Raw genomic sequence first — 25512 nt, forward strand, 5'->3', positions numbered from 1 at the left:
AGAATCTAAATTCAACATGTATTGGGACAAACTACGTGGATTCAAGAATGGAGCTATGACAAGATACCTGGAGAACATCAGATTAAAACGATGGACCCATGTCCATCAAACTTCAAGACGGTATGAGAATATGACAAGCAATGGTACAGAGTGCTTCAATGCACTTATAGTTGAAGCGAGATTCTTACCAATCATATCATTGCTTGAATTTATTATAGAGAAGCTCCAAGAATGATTTTTCGAACAAAGAAACCAGTGGTCCACATGTACGTCTTTATATTTGAACTACGTCAAAAAAACAAGTGGCTAAGGAGTTTCAAAGGCATAGATGGTATCAAGTAAGCCCAACTGACTGTCATACATTCATTGTCAAGGATGGTCACTTGGACAGTATCGTTAACATAAACATCTGTCAGTGCATATGCAAAAATTTCGACTATTTGAAGACTCCATGCTCATATGCAATAGCCACTGCAAGTCAAGGAACATTAACCCCTATATACTTTGCACTAAATCTTATAATGTGGAATCCCTTATCCTAGCATATGTAAAACCAATCTGCCAAGTTGGACATTCTTCAAAATGGAGGAAACCACGAGGATATGTGGAATGCATTATCTAACCACCAAAACTAGCAACTATTATTTGTAGACCACGTGTCAACCGAATTCCATCAACAGGAGAACACTGTCCAACCCAAAGGTTCACTAGGTGTGGAAATCCAGGACTCAATAGCAAAATGTGTTGCCAACCATTTTTAAGTAATATAAATAGTGACCAACGAAGATAGAGGCAATGAATATACTCTTCGATCTGAATTTGGATTATGCTTACATTCAAATGTGCTTCTCATTCTGTTTTTTCCTTAAAATTGGGATAGGGTTGTGGACAATCCATCGAACTGGTTTGGACCTCCTTAATGTGAAACGATGCTAAATGGAAAAGGCATGAAACGAAAAAAGGTGGCATCGCATTGGGCCATGACATCGAGTTAGGAATTCGACACCATCAAGCTAGGAAATTGGTCTTTATCGCGATTTCACTTACAACAATTTGGGAGTGTGCTCTAAGGTATGAAACACATAACACATTTTGGAACTTTTTTAATTTATTTATCACGGTTTTATTTTAAAATGGGTTAAGGATTTGGAAAAGTCATCAAGCTGGGTTTGGCTTCCCTACCGCGATCTGCTGTTGAATGGAAAAAAACGTGAAAAGTATTCATTGCATTTTTATTCTTAAATCAGGTTAGGGCTTGGGAAAAGTCGTCGAGCTTGACAGTTCATCCATAACCTGAAATGAATGTGAATGTTGATAGTTCCCTTGAACATAAGCAGAAGGTTATATATCATAGGTTTGTGGGAGGTGGGACAAAAAATATAAATGCTTCCAAGAAGAGGTCATCCGTACAAAAAACTTAAATTTAAAACTCACTTTCATTAGTTTTATTTTTATTTTTAAACATATTTTATTATGGGCTGGTTGAATAAGTAACAATAAATAAAAAAAATGTCGAACAAGAAAAAACATATTAGGGATATGGTACAAAATTAGCCCTAGATATCACTATAGCAGCTATCAATGATGGCTATATAGGTAAATGACTAAAAAACCCACACGCAGCCCATCAATTCGCACTTCTTCTTACGATTTTCTCAAATTAAAAAATATCACTGATAGTAATTATCAATGATAGTAATTGATAGTAGCTATCTGTGAACCCACTGATAACTACTATCAATTACTATCGTTGATAGTTGTTATCGGTGATAGCTTTCAATTTGAGAAATATTAATATAACCTTAAAATAGTAACACTTGAAATATCACCTTCAATTTGCTATATGTTTTCAATGGCTATCATTAATACACCTTGATCAATTGTAATCAAAATTGAAATATTAACACCTAAGGCTATTAGTGGATATCAATGATAGACTTTTATAAGTAGTTATCAACTTTTAAAAGGAAACTATCATCTTTCAAAGATTAACATTTAAAGTTATAAGTGATAGAAGTTTATTAATAAAAAGTCTATAAGTGACTATTTTTTATATTTACCTAACTCATATCGCCAATATCATTAATATCATTCATTTTATTGATATATACTTAAGTCATATCACTGATATACGGACATCAATGATAGCTATGGCTATCATTGATAGCTTCAATCAGTGGTTATCACTAATAACTTTTAGCAATAGCTATCAATGATAGACTTTCATCAAACGGAATTGACTTTTATATTACTAATATCATCGATATCTGGATATCACCTAAGTTCTATCACCGATGTCACTGAGATCACTTATATCATAGTTATTAGTGATAGCTTCTATCATTGATAACATGCTATCAGGGATAACTTCTGTTATTCCTTTTTACCATCAAATAACATGTCATCGTTGATAGCTTCTATCACTGATAACATGCTATTAGTGATAACTTCTAGGCACTCCATGTACACTTTAGTTCGAGATTCAACTTTATTAATTAAATTCACTAAGTTGGCTATCAATGATATACTTCTTTAAATAGATATTAATTGTTGAAAGATCATCAAAGATTAAGCTATCAACGATAGAAAATATTAGTGGCTATCACTGTTCATTAGTGACTATCAATTTTGAAATACTAACATTCAAAGCTATCAATGGCTATTATTGAGAAAGTTTTGTCATGATTATCGTAGACTTTTATCACTAATAGACTTCTACCACTGATATCTACCTAAATTTGATATCACTAATACATGAATATGACCGATATCTATCTATGTTCTATCACTAATATCACTAATAATTGTTATTATCAATACACAAATATTACGGTACACAAATACCCAAATATTTCAATTTATGCCCTTCATTTTAGGTCATCTATGCCATTTTTTCAAGTTTATTTTTGATAGACATCATACTCTTAAAGTCTTATAAAAAGAAAAAAAAAAAAAAAAAAAAAAATATTGGCCTATTTGATATCATTCACATTTCTCCTTTTTTTTAGAAATAAAATTGTTTAATAACTATTCTCGTTTCTTATTTCAAACTTTTAAAAAAAATGTTTCTAAAATGGTGCAAATTTGTGGACTAAAAAAAAGTAGTTTCTTTCAAATCCATTTTCATTCACTATTTATATTGAATGTTTTGTTATTATAATCAATTTGATGATTGGCTTGTTGAGGTTAAATCTTATGAATTTGATACTTTCAAGTTTTTGGTACAAAACTCAACCTCATAATTCTTATGAAAAAAAAAAAAGTAAAAATCAAATAAAGGAAAGAAAATTAAAAACAAAAGAAAGAAAGAGAAGAAGTAAAAATTGAAAATAAAAAAATATAAAAAAAAATGAAGGGAAGAAATAAAAATTGGAGAAATGAAAGAGAAAAAAAAGAAGAAGAAGAAGAAAGAAGAAACAAAAACCGAAGGAAGAAAATAAAATTAAAAAAAAAAAAAAAAGAAGATAGAAGGGAAAGAAAATAAAAAAGAAAGAAAAAGAAAGGGAAGAAGAAAAACTAGATAAACGAAAGAAAAAAAAAAAAAAAAAAAAAAAAAAAAAAAAAAAAAAGAACAAACCGGAGAAATGGAAGAAAATAAAGAAAAGAAACAAAGCAAAAATCGAAAAAAAAAAAAAGAAAATTAAAAAAACAAAGTATACAACAAAACGAAATTTTCAAAGATCGACTAGTCTAACATTTATATGTATGCAAATATTTTAAAGAGTCATATAATTTTAGATTTTTTTTTCCTTATTTGATTGTCTATTACAAACATCCTTTTATTATTTTGGGCTCACTTCAACCAAATCTCCGTACCCTTTTTCTACCAAGTTCAAAATAATTACCTTCCTTTCCTTTATTTTTCTTTAATACAAAAGCAAATTAATTTTTAACAAAATTCTCTTTTGAAAAAACAACATTTTTTTTCTTCCTCTTCTTCTTTGTAAAAGAAAACAGCTACAATAAATTTGTTTGATACTATAATAATAATAACAATAATAACAATAAACCTAAACTCCAAAATTGAAAGATTACCGCTACACTAACAAGTATCGGATGTTACAGTTAACCATCAATCTCAACCTCCTTATCAAAGCAAAACCCGGATGCCTATTGTAAGTGGTTAATTTAAAAAAATAAGTTATTTTAGAAGAAATTGAAGTATTTGACAATCACTCAAAATAGTTTTTAAACGTATTTTAATCGATTGTTATGAAAAGTGTTTAAATAAAAAATGAACTTTTTAAAAAATATTTTTTTTTATTAAGTCAATCCAAACGGGTCATAAGTTGTTTAAAGTGTTTTTTTCACCAAATTTTCAAGAGAGAACTTGCGGTTTATCAAATTTAAAAGTAAGGGCCCATTTCAAAAAATTCGATTCAAGTAATAAAGAAAAATGATTAGAAGTATTACGAGAGAACCTTTAGAGATAAAAGAAAACGATCGAGCTTCAACATCACCCGTTTTTAAAACGTGTCGTGAGCCCATCTCTACACGTTATTAATGATGCTTTTGATAATGACTTGCTTGACCTCTCACATTCCAAGATAAAATCTTGATTTGCGCAAGGAGGTCTCTAAACTTTCCTTTTCAATAATATCCTTTTTGTTCATGTCCTGTGTGGGAATTGGGATTCAACTTAATCTTGAGATCTAAATTTAAGTCACACTCTTTCTCTGTTTCAACCATCGTTTCCTCATAAGGGATTCTCCAAGTTATTTTCAACATCAATTTGAGGAGAAATAAGAAAGATGCATCAACTCGACTGCACTCATCTATTGTGTAATCCCTGTTGTACCCAATAAAAACATACCACGTGACAATTAAATATCTACCTCATTCTATCGACATGACAATTAAATATCTACCTCATTCCATGGATTTTCTCGCCTCTTAGCCATTTCCTATTCGTGGGCGTCACTGTGTTTGAATAGTAAAGTTGTCCATTTTTCTCTGTTGTTTTTGTAAACGCGGGAATTTGTCCATTTTCCTCTGTTGTTTTTGTAAACGTGGGAATGAAGCTACAATAATTGTTTTTTACTCCGATAAAAACTTTTATGAGATCGGATTTCCTCCCTGTAGAGAAACCCACTTCTTCAAAACCACTGCAAGCATCGCCAAATTTTGTTTAGCCTTAGATCATGAAAATGATGTAAGCATGATAAATTTGGGTTTTACAATTACTCTTATGCCCCTTATTAAATTTTCATTTTTAAATTTCAACAACCAACCTACCAAATTAATTCACCAAAAATTCTCCACCACAAAAAATTAATTCAACCAAAATTAATTCACAAAAAATTATTCACATCCCAATACAAAAAATTCTCCACCAAAACTAAATTTTTTACAACCACATAAAAAGTTCTCTTACTAAATTATCTCCAAAATGAAAAGTCTTTCATCAAGTTCAAAACTTGTATTTCACGAATTTGTAATTTTATACACTCCGTAAGAAGGTAGGTATTTCATTTTGTATGTATACAATAGTTCGATAATTTATTTCATGTTAGAATTCATTTGCTTGTATTTATGCTTGTTTGTTTGATTATTTTTTTTTTTTCCTAATGTCATAAAGCCCCTACATTTGAAAGTTTAAAAAAAATGAAAAAAATAGAGAAAAATAATTTTTTAAGATACTCAGCCGGGCTTCACCGAGTCTTCACCGGGTACAAAGAAAATTGGTTGAAGTCACCCGATCATGCTTCACTGTATAAAATAATTGTTGAAATAAGTTTTGTTATAAATTGTGGAAAAATGCCTCGCGTTTTGATTTGTTTTAGTGGCGTTTGGAATGAAAGGGAACAGAATTACGATGGAGGAGAGTTGCAGAGGTTTGACATTAAGGTCGGAACGACATATAATGAATTCCTAACCAAAGTTTATAGAATAAGTGGTATAAATTCAGTTGAGTATAATCTTGTTATAAGACGTATACTTCAATTGAGGTCCAAAGTCCCTACATTTGTAATTCGGAATGATGGAGATCTACATACATTCCTCACATGGAAAGATGTCTCAGTAATACCTCTTTACATATCCACACTTCCAGAGTGTTCAAGTAATCAAGGGTTTTGTCCAAACAAGTCATATATTCGACGAGTTGAAGAAATCCCTTTAACATCTAGGGCCAATACATTGCAAGATGGAGTCAGATAGTCTATTTTCCTCACATATTTTAACCCATGACTTACTTCGTTGCCTAGTAATTTGGCGACTCATAACTTAGGGGATGATATAGACCAAAGTCAATATTTCAATTATTGGTCTTGGAGGGGGAAGGATCATGGAGAGGAACCCAAGATTTACTCACCATACACCTCATGCTAAAGAACGAACAATCCAAGACTATGAAGGCTCGTCTCATGTTCCACATGCACTGGATCGTGACTTGTCACATCCATCTAGTATCACAATCGTCTGCCAGGTCAATCTTCTTCTTCTAAAGATGTAGAAGTTGGTGACATATTTATATCTAAGAAGGATTCAAAGATGTGGTTATCTATGTTAACAATTAGAGGTAACTTTCAGTTTAGGGTGAAGAAGTCGACCATGACATTATACAAAGTTATATGCTTAGTTGAAGAATGCAAATGGAGACTTTGAGTCGTTAAATTGAAAAATTATGAAATATTTAAGATCTCTAAGTACGATAATGTCCACACATGTAAACATAAACATTAACTAACGATCATAGACAAGCTTTTAGTTGGGTTCTTGAACATTTAATAAAGTCAAAGTTTGAAGACGTTAGTCATTCATATAGACTGAAGGATATTGAAGGATATAAAACTATGAAACACAGATACTTCATGTGAGACAAAGAATCCGTATCAAACACGTATCGGATATCGATACTTCCAGATACTTCCCAGATACATATCTAACATGCGATTTGACTTATCTATTTCTACGCGTACCTTTTTTTAAAGAAAAAAGACAAGCAACTCATCTAATTTTTCCCAATCTAAAACTAGGCAACCTATTTGAAAAGCTTACTGTTCGAATCTAAAACTAAAAGGAGAAAAAATAAATAAAAGACCAAACCCTAGAATCATCAAATCTTTATCTTCACGTTTGATTCCGCACAAAGTCCACCAAAATATAAACCATTTGGATATCTTCAATAATTCAATGAAGAAGTTCTTCATTTATCTTATCTTCAATAATTCAATGAAAAAGTTCTTCATTTATCTTCATACTTCTCCCTCTAATCTTCTTCTTTTTCTTTGTAATATGAGTCACTTTTCTATTGCATTTTATAAACTATTGTACTACAACATCTTAGATGTTGCTTTTTTTTTTTTTATTGTATTTCAGTGTTTGTATTCTATTTTGTGTTGTTGTTATTAACTTGTATACTAAATTTATCTATATCCTAGATTTTTTTAAGAAAAAGAAAATGTATCTTCAATGTTGGTATCCTCGTTTTTTAGAAATATATATATATATATATATATAAAATGGTGTATCCTTAGACGAATCTGTATCTTAGTTTTTTAGAAATTGACGAATCGTCGTATCCGATCGTATCCATATCGTGTAACCATATATGTGTCTGTGCTTCATAGATATAAAACAAGAGTATGGTGTGAATTTAAGTTAAGACAAGGCACGGAGAACAAGGGAAGAAGTGTAAGTGCTTGTTAGGGGGTCACCAGAAGAATCCTACAAAAAGTTACCTAAATTTGGTGAAGCCTTACAAATTGAAATTTGCATATGACCCACAAGAAGATAAAAATTTCAAGCACATCTTCATGGCTCTTGGTGCTTCCATTAATTATAGATGGAACACATTTAAGGGGTAAGTACCGCGGTAAACTTCTATTTGCAACTAGGGTCGATGGAAACGATCAAATATACCCAATCGCGTTCGATATATCTGGTGGAGAAACTAATGAATCTTGGGTATGGTTTTTTTTCAACAATTAAGATGTGCAGTTGGGCAAGTTCGTGATTTGGTTATCATGTTAGACAAACATCCTTGCATTAAAAAGACAATTATCACATTCTTCCCAGAAGCATTTCATGATATCTGCATCGATCACTTAAAAGCCAATTTATTAACTAATTTTAAGAATAAATATATTTTCGATATTTTCGACAAAGCAGCTAAGGCAAGTCATGAATCTATGTTCAACTTCCATTGGAGCATAAATACCTAGAAGATATTGTTCTTGAGCGATGGATTAGGGTGTACCAATATAGTATAAGGTACAATCAAATGACGACAAATCTCGCTGAATGTATAAACGGAGTGTTAAAAAATGCACGACAATTACCAACCACGTCATTTATAGACCATATTAGAGGTTGGTTACAAGACTTGTATTACATATGTTGGATGGATGCATCAAACAGTACGTCGAGACCGTCGGACTATGCGATGGCAATAATTCGTGACGCGGCAGGCAGAGCAAGTAGACATGAAGTTAGGCCAATTGACCAACATGAGTTTGAGGTGACAGATTGGAGTTTGGGAGGCCATGTCAATATTCACGCAACGTGCACTTATTGCAAGTTTGATTATTATGAATTCCCTTATTCACACGTGATTGTTGCATGCTGAGTTTGGGATATTGATCTCTCTTTGTTCACTGGTATACTATATCGAATCATAATTGGTTGCTTATGTTGAACCTATATGTCCACTTGGACACTTTTCAGAGTGGAAGTAATCATTGGCCTTCATTGATGTTGAAACATTGCCTCTAAAAAAAGTTCCAAGAATAGGTCACCCACGAACAACAAAATTTCCTTCTGCAGGTGAATTTTGTCAAGTACACAAGTATTCCAGATATGGACAACAGGGTCACAACAAAATGACATGCAATCAACCTTTCAATAATGTCGAGTGATGTATGGATTTTTTTTATTATTATGTCTATTATCTTTATGGATTTTGGTGGATTTGAAAAGTCATGGATGATTTTGGATGATTTTTGTATGATATTTTGCATGAGCCCGATCGGAAATTGGGTCCTAGTTGCATGGACTCGATTGGGAATGTGTGCCTTTTGACGATATTTAAATGGAAAGGCCAAACGAGTGGGTGAGGGTTGTGAAAAAAGGTTGTGACTTTTGAAAGGTTCAAGGGTATTGTAGTAATTTTACATTGTTTGAAAAATTGTAGGGGTCAAAAACAATATTTTCAAAAGGGTATAAATTTACAAAATAAAACTTGAAAAATGCCATTTTTGTCCATTTCCCGTAAAATAGCCTTATCCGCATGAAAGCGGTTGTATGAATCAATAGAGTCATTTAAAGCCTCGAGAGTTTCCTCAATTTCTGCCTAGTCATCATGGAAGCATCTTCTAGAAAGGACCATGAATGAGGTCCAGGTGAAAATTTGAATGTACTTTTCATTAATGATTTGTTCTGATGTCGATGTTGTTGATGCTGTTGTGGTTGTATCTAAGGTGTCTATTGTGGAGCTTTTTGTTTTGACCGCTTCTACATTCTTCACTGTTTCCCCTTCCTTGGTCACAGGTCTAGTCTTTTTCGTAATTTTAATTTCTTTTAACATATCGTGGAAAGCCATCTATCCCTTTCTCTCAAAACCTTCTGGAATCATCAAGCAACATTTTCTTCCTTTATCATCAAGTCTATAGATCTCAGCAATATAACCTTTCCTATTTGATGTTTTTTCAATCCAAACAATTTATGAGTCATGTCGCTTTTCCTCGAAGAAACATTTGTTCCTAGGGATCTTTAGCAACGTTGTGAAAAAGGCCCTCAACCAATCTAACGATTCAAAGTATAAGAACGTGGAAAAAGATTTATAGTCACTGCTTTCAGATAGAATCACATGGTTGCCTCTTCGTTTTTTATCCTAAGCTAAGGTGAACTCTTCTCTCTCTATTGTAATCGAACGGGGAAGATTTCTATTGAGAGCCATTGGTCTTCCGGCTGCGAAGTTTCCGACAGAACTCAGTACTTTAGTTCTTCTTTGCTTCTCTCATTCTCTGAGCATTCTTTAGCTTCAACAACCTTCTCTGTTGATTTCCATTTCCTAGTGGCATAGCTTCTTCGACCCAAATAGATAGTTGTGGCAATGGCAAAGCACAGTGAGTAGATTGTGTGAGAGATGAAAGTTAACCCAAAACACAATTATTTCAAACAAATAGTGAGGGCAAATCAGAGGCTTCCTTTGGGAATTGTCAGTAATGCCTACAGAAACAGAGCAATTCCAATGTTTTTCAGATCAATGGATGACTCTGAAAACGCTTTTGAAAGCTATTAAGTATATATCATGAGTGTTGTAGAAGAGAAATAGTTGAGAAAGATTATAAATGCTGAATCAAGTGCCATGTTGCTGCTGCATTTGTGAACAAACAATACCTCACAGTCCTCCTTGAAACGTGACCATTTGGTACATAATTTGATTATCGTACTATTAAAACATGACCATTTTAATCTATATTTGCAAAATTGCAACACAAATGTTATACACAATGTATTGCTACATTTTATTTTACTTTTTTTTTTTTTTTCAATAGTGTCTAAGCTGAATTTTTTATTGAAAGAAATGAGATAAAAATAAAAATGAAAGAACCAAAATGAACCAAAATGAACCAAAACCAAAAGTACAATAATATTTAAACAGCATCGGGGGGGTTTTTTTTCTAGACATTCAATGTATGAAGACGTCGCGAAGAAGAGAGAAATTTTACACCATTCTCTGAATATATGAATACATAAATAAAGAATTTTGGACAAAGACTAAAGATTGAAAAGGCAACCCTTTTTTACCAACCCAAATAGTTTACCTAAATTGAAACTTATGCACCTGAAATGCAACCTCATGTGAAAAAAGAGGAGAGAAACATTAAACTAGCAAGCCTTTCAACTTCATTCCCTTTGAATCAAGAAGCTGGTTTCTTTAAATCAGCTTTGTCCATGGGACGAGCAGGAGCATCATCCACAACCTTAAATTATCCAAAACACAGAACATGTACACAGAACAACACCACATACAAACATTACATTGAACTTCAGAAAGCAATTGATTATTTAATTAGTTGTGTTCCTAGAATAGGATCCTTTTTGTCCAGTTATGCCAAACCCTGTTCAGTATGGAACAATAATGGATTCAATCAGCTCTTGAAGTGGAGCCAGCTCCTTTTTGTCAATTAAACCAAATTCCTGGGGAAACGGCAAGGTAAAGGTGGATTGGATTAGATTTTTTCCCAAGCAAGTTTGAAAATAACAAGTAATATTCACAACAGATACAAGTGTTAATACCAAAAATCATAAATGAAGTACGAGAATTTAGAAACAATTATAAAGTGCATATATCAACTTCATTCAATGCAATTGATTGATAGACACGTATCAACTTCATTCAGTGCAATTGAAAACCATCAACCCATAAACTACAAATAACCTTATAAAGTGCATATGGACCAAAGGTAACCAACATTTTTTTTTAGTACAATAACTATGGAGATAGGAGATCAAACCTCTAACCTTTAGGGAGGAAGGCCTCAATTATCGTTGTGCTAAGCTCATTTGGCAAAACAAAACTTACATTACAATGTCTTCTTAATAAAGAAAAAACCTTGTTTAACATCAAGGAAACTAATTGCCAGTAAGACGTAGGACGAGAGCTAATACAGTGTCTTCTTAATTTGTAAACTAATACATCCAATAGATTGAGTCAGAGTGTTTTATTTTATTTTTTTTTTTAAAAAAAAGGAAAAGGAAACTTCTAGTAGCAATAATAAATTATAAGAATAAGCTAATTTGAATGAGAGACTTACATGGGTAAAAAGTATGAAATGCTTGAAGCATGTATTTAAATGTGCCTCCTCCTTAAGGCTCACAATTTTCTGAAAGTGAGAGTGATAAATGTGGGCATATACACGGAACAACCTTTTGAATATCGTCTTCACAACCTCCTTGAAGTTGGGAGGAAATGGCGTGCCTAACAGAGGACATTGAACAATGAATAAGAACGAGACTGAAAACTGAAAACCTTTTTAGCAAACAAGTGCGACGATTACCAAGCTTTTGAGGGAATATTGATTCATCATCAAGCTGGGATTCAATCCAATCCATTAAATATTCAACATATTTTGGAGCAGAGACCTCAATAGGCTTTTTTATTTGTACACCATCAGCCCACCTATACTCATACCTGAAAATTTTTAATTTAAATCATTTCAGAAGAGGGGAGGATGAAAAAAAGAAAAGAAAAAGGAAAATATTCAAATACAAACTACAGTTCTAAATAATAAATACTGGGAAGCCATAACCTTGACATTGTTACATCAATAAACTATATTTAGCCATATGAAAGCCGCCTATAAGGAAATCAGATAATTAATTCCCACATTCATACATAAAAATAGGCATAATTTCTTGATATGGACAGGGTTTTAAATGATCTAGTTAAAAACTTAAACAACATTTAGAAGTTCAAATAAAACATTTCAAAACAAGGAGAAAAGCCATTCAAATGCAAGGATATACATATTACCATGTGCAGATACAAACCCTAACACACAATCAAAAATCTAAAGTCGAAATTTATTGCAACTAGATATGAATCAACAATCATATAAAACAGCAAACAATTCTCCAAATTGAGAAATTCCTATATTTAGAAAGCATGATAAGTTACCATGGATAAATGTAGTCACACGCATATGTCAAAAAAGAAAAAGAAAAAGAAAAGAAGAACAGAAAAGAACAAGTTAAAATGATAATATAGAAGCTAAACTAAATTGTGTTAAACATCAGAAAAAAACTTGACTATTTGTCCAGTATCCCGTACTTCGGTCCTGCAGTCATTGTAGGACAATTCTCAGGAGTACAGAACTCTGTGAGGGTACCATATAGCAAATTCACCTGGTTGAAGAAATCCACAGCTGAAATAAAAATTCAACCACATTTTAGATATTGATTTTCCATGAGAGATCCTAGCTAAATAGAAATGGAGAATGATATTTTTAGAATTGGGGAATAAAATTTTAAACATGTTCTGTGTCAACTACATAAAGAATGTAACAATATTCATCAAGCGCGTGGAGAAAAGAAGAATGCGTTTATGACAGAAACAATAAGCAGAAGGATGATGATACCATACATGAGAACTGTAGAAAAAACTACCAAAATTTAAAACCATTGAACAATCCAAAGACAAAGATTTATCCCCGGAAAAAATAAATTAAAAAAAAAAAAGCTGGAGAGACAATATAAAGAAGGTATAATCTACAACTTACTGTTGACAGCCAGCCACTCATTCAAATCCTCCCCAGTTGGCAGTCTCACTGCTTCCCTTAAATTTCCACTACCAAGTGTAGCATCAATGTGCTTTCTGAGCTGAGCCCCCTGCAATAAGATAAAACATCAATGAAACACTCACCAAGAGAAGCTATCGTAACAGACTTCCACGGATGAAAAAAAATAAATAAATCAGTGACCCACATTTTAAGATTTGCATCACTTAGAAACAGAGGATATATCATAGCTTGACGTAGAATTTTAACAAATGGTTGACTGATCAAAACTAGACCCAAAAAAAAAACCTATATCATAAGAAACACACCTATGATTGGTTTTTTCCTATCAACAAGCCTTGAGAACTGTGTTGAATAGTGAAATAACTAACTCAGACGCTTTTTTTTTTCTTTGATAGGAAACAACTTCATTGATTCGATGAAATGATACAAAATAAGAACCCATCCAGAGAGATTAAAAATATTTCTCCAATTAGAATAAAGGGAATTTAAGCTGTAATTCTTAAAAGGATTCATATTTTACACTTTACATCAATAAAAGCATTAAAAAGCAACTCAAAGGCTTCGGTCGAGGACCTTTCTTGGCCTTGGAAAATTCTCGAGTTTCTTTCATGTCAAACCTTCCAAAGAACCACCCTCACTATGTTCAACAAAAGGATTTCCTTTGTTGATGTAAAAGGATATTCTGTCTACAGCAACCTTAACCAACCAAGGGAGTCTGATAGTGGAACAACGCACCATCCAAAAGCACCAAAAGCTCAGCCCAGATTTTTTATGTATAAAAGCAGTGGATAAATAAGTGGCTCTGTGTTTCACTAGCTTTATTACAAAGATAGCACCAGTTTGGAGATAGCTTAAATCAGGAGCATCCCTTTTGCATTCTGTGTTGATGCATGAGTGGCTAATCTCCCAAAGAAGTAACTTGATCCCTTTTTAGCGGTGGAATTTCCAAATCTTTTGATATAGCACCTTAGATAGCAAACAATCTTGTGGAAAAGGGTTCCGTTGCTGTCAAGAGCCCACACTCCAGTATTGTCAATCTGTAAGATGATGGGATAAGCTGGATGAAAGAGGCCCATTTCGTGATTTCTTCTTTTTTGAGATTCCCTTTATAATTCAAAGTTCATGAACTGGAAAACTAACTCGGCATTTAAAATTATATGACCTAGGTAATAAAAAATTTACTCAGTTTATTTTCCAAGAAACTGTCGTTAGCCATCAATCAGGTGGTTGACCGGGAGTCCAAACTCCAGGCAAACACTTGTGTGCTAAAAAGCATTCAGGATTTGGATGATAGAAAACTATATTTCTTTTGTTGGGCCCATGCTAATCTAAAATTGGGTATAACAATCCATGGACACATAAAAACTGAATCCTAGTCCAGAGTTCAGACGGCTTTATACAAGTCCAAAAGAAAATATCTATCATTTTTTCCAACCAAAATGTCTGAAATAAAACCATTATTACAGTTGAGGTCTTCCTTACAAACTAAGTAGCCTATTACACATGAATGATACATCTTAACAACACCTCACAAGCAGCTGAGTAGACTCCAACACAAAAAAATTATGCCTTTTTTCATATCTTTTGAACTGGAGAGACTTAGCAAAATGTAGTATCAAAATCTACTGTCTCCCTTTGAAACGTTTATAAAACACTCCCCAGTTTGAACTAATTACAAAGGCAATATAGTTCCAAAAGAATTACAAATAGTCAAGTTTTAAACATGCTCCATCTCCATGCTTAAGGTTCAGGAATGAAAAATTCTTAAATTTATCATCTGGTGAGGAATACACTATTCACTCCTTTTCATCTCTCCGCCTTTCTTCTTCCTTAGGACCAATATCTTAACCTATAAGATCCTTCCAAAAAGGCTGAAAGACATGATAATGATTACCCGAATAATTAAAAGAATCAATATGTGATTCAAGGAGACCGTTAACTTCCATTTTTTTCAGCACTATGTTTCCATGCCTCGGGTCTCTTTCCCCTCATTGAAGCAATGCCTAAAGTAAAAATCTTTTTTTTTATATATATACGAATAGGAGCGACGAAGGCTGAATCTCAGTGAATCGCAGCAGCAAGGCACTTTGCCACTTACAATACCCTATCGCGTATAAGTAAAAATCTTCTTAATAATCCACTTTCATTGGTAGCTCGAAGCATAGATAAATATTAGTGATCCTCATACAAAGGCAAAGACCCAACCAACATGCAAGATCAATAATATTAATAATCCTCACACAAAGATAGAAAATATCTAGATTATCCATCTTTCAATTCCTTGGTGTATCTAGCGTTCTTCCCAAGTCTTTTGACAGTTTTAGCTAGCATTGAGATATAATTTCTGGTGAAGAAACCTCCTCGGTGGTTTTGCTCATGGAAAATGACAAAGGTAGCAGGTCCTTACAAATCACAACTTATAGTTGGGAGGTCGTTTGGAAAAAAGCTGATGCATTCATTACAAGAAACACCACAGTGCTTTGACAACTTGGCAGCCACACAATTTATTAACAAATCAAGTTAATTTATTCAAACAATCAACTTAGGACAATAAACTCAATGTTTCTTTTAGAAGTAATGAGGAGGACAAACCTTACTCCCTGATGGTGCACTCTTCTTGGGGCGAAAAGTCCTTTGATTTCTGCTGCACAACAATATTTTGGGATGTATTACAGACAGCATATATGATTGGGGCATAAATAACACAGCAAATGCCAACATCAACAACAAACTTTAACTGGATCATGGAATTAAGATGCCATGACATTGATAGAATAGTCAGAACGACCAAAGAGATATAAGTGGTAAGGTTCGACTGTGCCATGTTTCCCTCTATGTACTTTTAGCATTCTATGTAATGATGGACCACCATCCTTCACACAATTCTTGTTATCTGGGATTCTTAAGAAATAAAATCATGCACAATAATCCTAACTAGAATTTTTAATCTTCTAACCCTCAGAAAAGTATCAAATTGATGAGCAGATATAACATCAACCTACTCAAGGCCAAAGAAATTTATAAAAGGCACTCCAATTGAAACGTCTATCCAAGAAATCATTGTAATTCCGAAATAGCTCAGAGGAATAACCTCAATAGGAGCCTAAAAGTATAATAGTCTCCCATTTTCTTCCCAATACCAGTCTTTGTACTCATAAAATACATCTCTCCCATTTTTTCCCAATAGCAGTCTTTGTACTCAAAATATATCTACAAGCAATCTAACACATCTAAGGTCTATAAATTATTTGAAAGAAATTCAACTCAGTCCAATTTCCAACCCACGTGAATTATCTTCCTAAATTACAAGTACTCCGCATCCGATCATAATCTTATTTTTCTGACATAATATCTACGTTATTCCCTTAACCATTTTAGATAGGAATACCTTCCAGCCACAACTTATTGACATTTATGTGAAACCTAATACTCACTATGACAATGTGAAATTCAGAGTTTTCAATAGCATTGAATTGTTTTTCTGGCCATGTTCACTGCTAATCTGATCATCTTCGTTGGTACAGCCCCTTTTTTCCAGAGAAATTGACTTTTTATTCTAATATAATTCTTTAACTCTTCCCAGAAGGAAAACTTCCTGCAATACGCTTGATTATATAACTACAGAACCCCCCATCTATACAATTGCCATTGGTACATGTGTGTTACTAATTTGTTGCGTCTTATACCCCAAATAAAATCAACATCAACCCGATAAAAATGCATATAAAACAGGATAGAAAAGTTCGAGAGGAAAATTATAAATCATTGATTACTTTTCACGCACTCACATATGAACACGGGGTAATTTGCAAAGAAAAACGAATAAATCATCGACTGAATTGCCAATACAGAATTGTGTAGACCAATCCATGGGAAAGAAAATAATGATGATGATAAAATAACATAAAAACGAAAGCTGCTTTCACAGTGAGATAAGAACCTAATTTCACAGGACGATGACAAGCATGAAAGATAAGGCTATCAGATAGAAACCAAGCAAACATAAAATTGAAATCAACTCACATACAAGACGCATCTGCGCATGCATGGGGAATTAGTACGCTAACTAAAAATCAAGATACACAAATCGCATCAGAAGAATGAAATTCACACTAAAAATTGAATAAACAAGATTGCAGATCTGATGAAGCTGAAAGAAGAAAATCCCAGGATCGGTAGTGAAACAATCAAAATCAAGGAAGTAGCTAAATTACACTTCACAAGAAAAAGGGAAAACGAAGAAGAAAGAGAAGGAAATTGATTGTTTCATTGAGGAAATTTTCGATGAAAGATCATCAATGATTTGAATTTACCTGCCTAGACCGAAGAGACTCATTGCTTCAGAGAAGGAAGAACGAGCGCGCGAGAGAGAGCTGGATTTCTGGTCTTCGCGTTGTTTCGTTGAGTTGGACGAAGGGGGCAAAAAAAAACGCTAACTTTTGTCTTTTTGCATGATTTCCCCTCTAATTTCGGAGAATCTGAAATATGGCCCTGTAATTGTTTCCAGCTATTTAGTTTGATTTTCCAGTGTTTTTTTTCTTTTCTTTTCTTTTCTTTTCTTTTCTTTTTATTCCAGCTATTTAGTTCGATTTTCCAGTTTTTTTTCTTTTCTTTTGTCGTTTTTTTGGTTGAATTTGACTGCTCTTTCAATGATTAAGAAAAATGATTATCGGGTTGGCTAAATGTCTCTTGAGAAAAAATTCTCTTCCAAAAAAAATTATTTTTATTTAAATATTTTTAATAAAAATATTAAAAATACACTTCAAAAGCTAATTTAAGAGGTTGTCAAATACTCTAGTTTTTCTAAAATAACTTATTCTTTAAGTTAAACATCTGAAAATGTATTCCAAACACAATTTCGTAAAAAGAGTTCTTTTTTTTTTCTAAGATACTGTTTTGATCCTATATTATCACTAAATCTTAAATTTATTCTTTCTAAAGTTAATTTTTATCAAAATTTGTTAAATAATAACAATAATTTTAAGTACTAAAATACACTACATAAATATATTTTTACGATCTAGGAAGGAGATGGTGGTAGGCTAACTAGTAACTACAATGACTAGTTTTAATATTTATTAAAGTATAAAGACTAAAATTGAGCAATTGAAAGTAAAGAACTAAAATGGTTAAAATCTAAAGTAAATGATCAATTATGCTCAATCTAATTGGACTTAATCTTATAATAATTTTGATTGGGTAATAGACATTTTATCCATTAAATTAGGTTTAGAATAGAAAAGGTTGTTAATTGTGTGTGTAACAATTTTTAATGCATCAATCTTATAAACAATAAATCATTTTCAATTAAATATCGGTTTTATTTAATTCAACAAATATGAAAATGGGAGATCAAACTTTCAACAATAGAGAAATAATAAATGTCTTATATATTGACGAGTTACTATCAATTTTAAGAAATACAAATTTTCCACCCATTATTTTCTTGGTTAACTTTAGCGATTTGTATCGTGACAACTAAATTAAAAAAAAAAAATCAACATAAAAGACAATAAGCTAAATTGAATAATGAATTAGACAATAAGAACGGGCAAAATGAGATGACGTAATAATAAACGGATATAATACTTGTATATTGAAAAAATAAATAATAAAAAAACGATATTAAGAATTCAAAATATATCATAAATTTATTTTCGATATTTTAATTTTTTTTATGTTTTAATATTATCTATTAATCAAATCAAATAAAAGACTAGCACTGAGGAAGGGGACGCGCAATTCCTAAAAATTATGAAAGTGCACTCATTTTCTTGTATAAATTGCGGAACGAAACATAACAGACAGGCCAAAAAGTTTGCTTAATTATAATAGTGGCCCTGATCTGGGCAGATCAAAGCCAATTTCGAAGGTCAGTTTTATTCTTAGGCAGCGTACGTTTGAAGCAGAATAAAATGATGCACGAAATTCAAGTACATCATGATCTCAAATACATTATTAGGGTGGAGATTTGAACTTCGACTAAAGTCGAAAATGTGTATCTTAATCGGTTGAGTTATACTCTGACAATTACACCGTTTTGATTAATGAATCTAAAACACTTGCTTAAACTATATAATATCGATTAATGTGACTTATACGTATAAGCCGAAATGAAAAATAGAAGACTAAATAAGAAAAATATTCCTAAATTTTGCTATTTGTTTCAAGCATACCTTTATTCTTCCCAGAAGTTGCAATATTAACATTAGTTTTTCATAAAAGTTTCATAACTATGCTTAAAATTAAAATTCGTTAAAATGCTAAACAAATATAGACTTGAAACAGTGTGTCAATGATCTAGAATGGAAATAAGAACATGGACATTGTCACCCTTATTTCACGTCTCAATTTTCACCCAAAATTCTCATGGATATCTATTTCAAGATAGTTTGAAAATTTATGAAAACTTGAGGATACTATTGCAACATTTGAAAAAAAAAATAGAGATTTTGTAAACGAATAGTAGAATTTGGAGGTATTTATTGTAGTTTAGCCCAAACAAAAGAAACGGCAAAACGATGAAATAAAATCAAACCAAAGTTGATTCTAAATGCAATTTAGACTAAAAACCAACTCGAATTGATTTGCTTACACTTTTATCATGTTTAAAATCACTTGGAAACACATCTTTTAATCACTCAAAATCAATTCAATCTTCAATTTTACACTTTTAAACACAATTTTTATACTATTAAAATTGATTTTTGAATGATTAAAAGCATTTTTAGAGTGATTTTGAACATGAGAAAGTAATTTTAACCGTTTCATACTCTCAAACAGGTCATAAATCCAACTTCAAGGAGACCCTACCATATTTTATTAAGAGCAAAAAAAGAATGCAAAGAAATATTGCTAAACAGTTACCAGCCATTGCCAAGAAAGAAGAGGTACATAACGGGTAAAATGCCTAGTTTTTACTCAGTCTACTCTTGGTAGCAGAAGCTCGCTATCTATGTACAACAAAACAGTATACCAATAGCTTAGTGCTTAATATGTCAACCTTTTGAACCTGCAAGAGAGACAGCTTTCACAAGTTACAACTATTTTATAGCATTAAGTTATGATGGAAAGAAAAAAGAAATTCAGAATAACATGAAGAAATTGCAATTTAATATATATATATATAAGGAAATATTGTTAATGGTAAGTGTTAAACAGTATTGTACAATTTATAAGCAAAAATGGAAAATAAAGATATCCAGAATAGTGCTTGAAGAAAATGAATGACCAGGGACTCTGGCTACATAGAATGATTGTCCTTCTTGTAAGGTATGTCAAATTAGCACATAGCATAGACTATTGATAACCAAACCCAAAGGCAACAACCAAGAAAGTGGGTCTATGTGAGATGTGTAAGGCTGATAATTGAGAATTTTGCCTAACAGCTTTATTAAATCACCAATTTATCCAAAATGCTTAAGCTGATAAGTGATAATAGATTTAATATTATATCATCTAACAAGCTTCAGCAAGAAAAATAAGAAAACTTCTCTGCGCTCAATTCACTCCCTATGTGTTACTGACAGGAACCCATCTTAAAACAATGGACAACTCTGACCAATTTCAAAGTACTGTCAGTCCCATACCTCAGTTTTGATCTGTTGCCATGCCACTTAACAGTTCACGAGAACATGGCAGCACACCAATTACAGAATGATAGGGCTCTAATTAAGGAAACGAGCACGTGAAGTTGGTAAGGAGAGAGAAGGGGACAAACATTAGGTGAAGTATCTTAATTAGATTTGAAAATCTGTGATTTGTTCCCTTTCCTGATAAGAAATGAATATATATGTATAACCAAAGGGAAGAAGTTACACCAAAACGTAGGGGTAGAGGTAACCCACTGAAGAGATTATAAAAAATATCCCCTCAACCTGTCATAATCGAGGTGGCTACTATAATTTCAAAAGAATTTAGTATGGTTTGAACGTTACCAAGAAGCTAAATGATACACGTTATCACAAAAAAAATCAAAAGAAACCGACTTATTGAAGTCCTCTCCAAAACTGAGATATGTGTTGAGGGATAATAAATACAGAGAAAGAGCATGAATTGGATAGGGAAGGGTAAGGTTCAAGATAGAGTTTGGCGCCTCTCCGAAACTTCTTTTTCTGCAACTAGCTGGCGGGTAAGTGAATTTTCCTAATGAAGACACTTATACTAGAAACTTAAAGCTTCAAGTACAATTGGAACTAATCCATCTAGATGCCCTTTCCAGACCCACTTTTCCTTTTTTCTGAAGTCGCTATTGATCTTTATCTTTCCCAAATGGCCAGCTTTTTTATTTACTTTTGGATCCTTTTTATATTAATGATCCACCTTTGCAAATTTATGAGCAAACTTGATGTTACAGCCTTACAGGTTGTGACCTCCATGATCACTCTATGTCATTGTAAAAGCTTATTCCATCTTATTATCATAATATGAGATGGATACACAATTTAACCAGCTCCTATCACGCCTCAAACGAAAACATTGGAATATGAAGAGAACTAAAATATCACATTCACCAAAAAGAATGAGAAAAAATTACAGGTTTCCTCCAAAAAGATGATCAGACAAGAAAAACAATGAAGATTTCAGGTAGCACGTCATTCCATTCCAATTGATAACAAAAAATTCAAATTTCTAACAGGTATAATTTCTTCACATCTGTTAGAGATGAAAAAAGAGCAAATATTAGATTACCTTTGTGGAAATGAGAGAGGCGATGACCTAGTGTTCCTAAACTTTCACAGATAAACCTAGTAGGAATGGCTGGTAAGATCTTCATATCAGGCAAATTAATCTTTTTGTCCAAGCAATCCACCTTGATGTTTGTTAATCGTCTACTTGCTTCTCTTTGCAGCCCAAATATATGCTGTGTAAAGTCATTCCATCCATTACCAACAGAAAATTTTATGGGTCGAAGACTGTTGGATTGGCTTAATTCTACTGCTCCACTTCTTGTGGCCAGGAGAGCTGTAAATTAGTTTGCCCATCAATTGTTTCATTAAAGAGTACAATAGGTAAGTTAAATAAAACATTCTCTTAAGCAGCTCGGACACAACTATTCCATTCCATGAAATAAGTATTTGAGTATTTTGATGGTGTTTAAAGAATAAAGGGGTATAACAACAAAGATGACAAAGATGATGTACCACTGTAAGGGACATGATAAAGCATATTTGCTGGAAGACCAATGCCAAGACCTGCAGCCGTGAATCCCACACAAAACCCAAGGCCACATCCAGCACCAACATAGCCAATTACTTCAGGACCAAAACCAGGACCCCATCCAACACCACAACCCATGCCTATTCCCATCCCCCAAAAGGCCCCAAGAGTTGGATGTACAGGATTCCATCTTTCGTACCTCCTAAATAGGCCTTTAATAATCATGTATACCTAGTTAAAGATAATAAAGGAGTCATGGTCTCATAAAATATTCTTTAACAGATCAGATTTAAAAAAAAATGATATGACATCAATTAAACAGTAACAGTTCTAGGCTTCCTCCATAGTATAGACTAGAAAACAAATAGACATTTATCTACGTGTCTTGAAAACCACAACCATAATATTTTCAATGCTAATTGGTGTATAGATGAAGATATAAAAATCTTGTAGCCAAAAGATACCTACAACGTAGTGTCATGATACAAAAAGAGCTCAAACTGCAATCCGAACTGTCAAAAATTAGAATTACTAAACATAACCACCCCCCTCCCCCCGATGACCAAAATCAACTTCAACATAGACATTTTGACATAATATCACAAGTATTCAATATATTCAGAAAATACCATAGGGGTTCACAACTTGCTTCATTACTGACTCCCTTTTGGTTCTATTCAAAACATATACGAAAAGGGAAAATGAAATTTGTGAGTGAATAAAGCTTAAGCTTGGATAAAACAGTATGGCTCCCAATTGTGAAGATCTATGAAGATGCATGTATAAATCAACAGAAACAAAAGATTGCTCCAAGCACAAAAGTTGCAACAGCCCATTAAATTAACCTTTTGCATAACCCCATCTCAGCCCCATGACGCCAAAGGGATAAATCCACCAACATTTTGGGTTCTACCAAAATATTAGAAGTGCAGTTATACCATATCTAAAAGGTTTAAGGAAGCGATGGACTCCAAACACTATAAAAGGATCCTATGCCTTTGGTTTCTAATTGCCTCAATTTGAAGCACTTTAAGCTTGGTATATTGGCTCAATTATGTGAGTAGTATAATGCTTTGAGAGAGTAATCTTGTAATTGAGGTCATAAAGAAATTTCTGTGTGATTATAATATGAATTTTTCTGGTCCCACATTTTTTCTCCATCAAATTGGCGTTTTTCTAAGTTATTTCTTGTGTACCCAGTTTTATTGCTTTCTTTTAATTTCTTTTTTTTTTTTCTACTTATTCCTACGGTCTTATGAAAGGTGTTAAAACATTGACTTCCTTCAAATTCTTGAAAGGTATAGTAAATAGTAACGAGAGGACTTTTCCCCATACATCATTGGAGTAAAAATTGTTGCACATTTCAACTAGAATACAGTAGTACCTATACTTCTTCCCAGTTACTTGACCGTCACTACAAATTACAAAATCCGCTAACAGGAAAATTAAAGAATACCCGGAGATTGTCACACGCCATCTCAAATATTATGATTTCAATTTGGCGGTTCACAATCAACAATTAGATCCGGATGAAAAATAACAAGAAACAGCTAAACAATTATACGTCTTATAACATTCAAACTTTGGGCAACAGCGAAATGTTCAAACCCAGCTAGGAGAATTTGTATAACTAGCTACAAGTATAAGAAATTCATTATCCCGAAATAAAACACTCCTACTCTTTTAAAACCTCCATTTCTCGCTTCCTGCCTCCATTTTTAATCATACAAACACCAAATCTTCAATAAAAAAAGGAGCCACTCTAATTAAAACTTAAACCTCAGACAAAATTCCAGCAGATTATACGAAAAACAAGGGAAAGGGGTGAGGTTTAAATAAGAATTCACACACCATAAAAACCTGCTTCAACTTCAAGTAGTGCAATCTTTGTAGACTCAGTTGCTGCGTTTCTTGTTTAGCTCTGGAGAATTCGCCCTGTGAATGGCGGGAGCTTGTCAATCCGTAATAGATAAAACGATACGCCCGAAAGCGAAAAGGCGTCCAATTCAGTTTTCTGTCTTTTTTTTTTTTTTCACTTTTTTGTCGGAGGATGTTCGAAACTAGAAAAATAAGTCTGAGTTACAGAGTAATAAAATTTTAATCATATAAATGTCTATCAATAATATAGAAATGGATAAAAATCTATTACTAATAGACGTTGATAGAAGCACCTTTTTTACTAATCTATAAATAGTTTATCATTTTTCTATTTATGAAAATTTTATTTTTTTCTCGTTTTATTTTAAATTTTTAGAAAATTTATTGCTTTTATGTCGTGTTTAAAATCTCATAATTGTGAGTATTTCAATTTATAATATAATGGATTTCAAATGAACTCATTGTTTGGTATGATGGGAATATAATGATTTCAAATTTTAGAGTGATTTCAACATCCATTTTTACTATAAAAAATGGTTAAAAATCACTTTTGATACCTAAATTTTTTCAAGAGTAACAATTTAATTCCTGGACTTTGATTTCTAATGAGTTAGTCCTATATTTTCAATTTTGTAACAATTTAGTCCCTAAACTATAATATGTAACAATTTAATCCTTGTACTTTAGAAATTGTAACAATTTTGTCCATCGCGTAGAAAATTTCATCAAAATTAGATGTCAATTTTTAATATTTTATGATGTAGATTTTATATTTTGCAAAAATATTAAGTCTATAATTAGTTTAACCGTTTATTTATGCATTAAATCTCCTTAAATCTTATTATTAATTTATATAGAGAATAAATTGTTATAAATTTTAAAGTATATGGACTGAATTATTACAAAATTTAAAATAAAGGAATTAAATGGTTACAAAATAAACTTTAGGGACCAAATATTTAAAGTTGAGAGACTAAAAATGATTTTTAATCTAAAAAAATTATGACTAGAATATTCAAATTTAGCATGCTTTCATAGGATTTGAAAATAAATTTGGTACGGTGGAGCACCATATCAAAAACTATATACAATATTTATATTGAAGTATTGATAGAAACAAGATGATGCCAATGGAAATCTTAGAAAGTTAAAGAAATGGATGAAATCGTTTAAACTATGAAAATGTAGTTAACAATTAACAAAGTTTTTTTTTTTTTTTTAGTGTTAG

At 32.4% G+C, this 25512-nt stretch overlaps 2 protein-coding genes across 3 annotated transcripts; both read right to left on the bottom strand.

Annotated features, from left to right (window-relative positions):
• Nucleotides 1-10649: 10649 nt before the first annotated feature.
• Nucleotides 10650-17720, bottom strand: LOC120078517 (MOB kinase activator-like 1A). 2 transcript variants are annotated; one of them, XM_039032787.1, is made up of 7 exons: nt 17561-17720; nt 15840-15891; nt 13227-13335; nt 12779-12872; nt 12006-12139; nt 11763-11926; nt 10650-11145 (listed from the first exon to the last, which is right to left on the bottom strand). In XM_039032787.1, exons 1-7 carry the CDS (start codon nt 17581-17583, stop codon nt 11071-11073), a joined length of 651 nt encoding a protein of 216 aa, XP_038888715.1. In that variant the 5' UTR covers nt 17584-17720; the 3' UTR covers nt 10650-11070. The 2 variants fall into 2 exon arrangements, with proteins under 2 accessions (XP_038888715.1, XP_038888716.1); XM_039032788.1 differs by having other exon boundaries at nt 10652-11145; nt 15840-15888; nt 17561-17718.
• A 2324-nt stretch (nt 17721-20044) lies between these two features.
• LOC120077573 (cadmium-induced protein AS8) lies at nt 20045-24440 on the bottom strand. Its single transcript, XM_039031511.1, has 4 exons — nt 24258-24440; nt 22391-22637; nt 21939-22211; nt 20045-20259 (listed from the first exon to the last, which is right to left on the bottom strand). The coding sequence occupies exons 1-4, from the start codon at nt 24258-24260 to the stop codon at nt 20246-20248; spliced, it is 537 nt and encodes a 178-aa protein (XP_038887439.1). The 5' UTR covers nt 24261-24440; the 3' UTR covers nt 20045-20245.
• Nucleotides 24441-25512: the final 1072 nt, after the last annotated feature.

The sequence above is a fragment of the Benincasa hispida genome, chromosome 5, assembly GCF_009727055.1.
Source record: "Benincasa hispida cultivar B227 chromosome 5, ASM972705v1, whole genome shotgun sequence".
Taxonomy (NCBI): domain Eukaryota; kingdom Viridiplantae; phylum Streptophyta; class Magnoliopsida; order Cucurbitales; family Cucurbitaceae; genus Benincasa; species Benincasa hispida.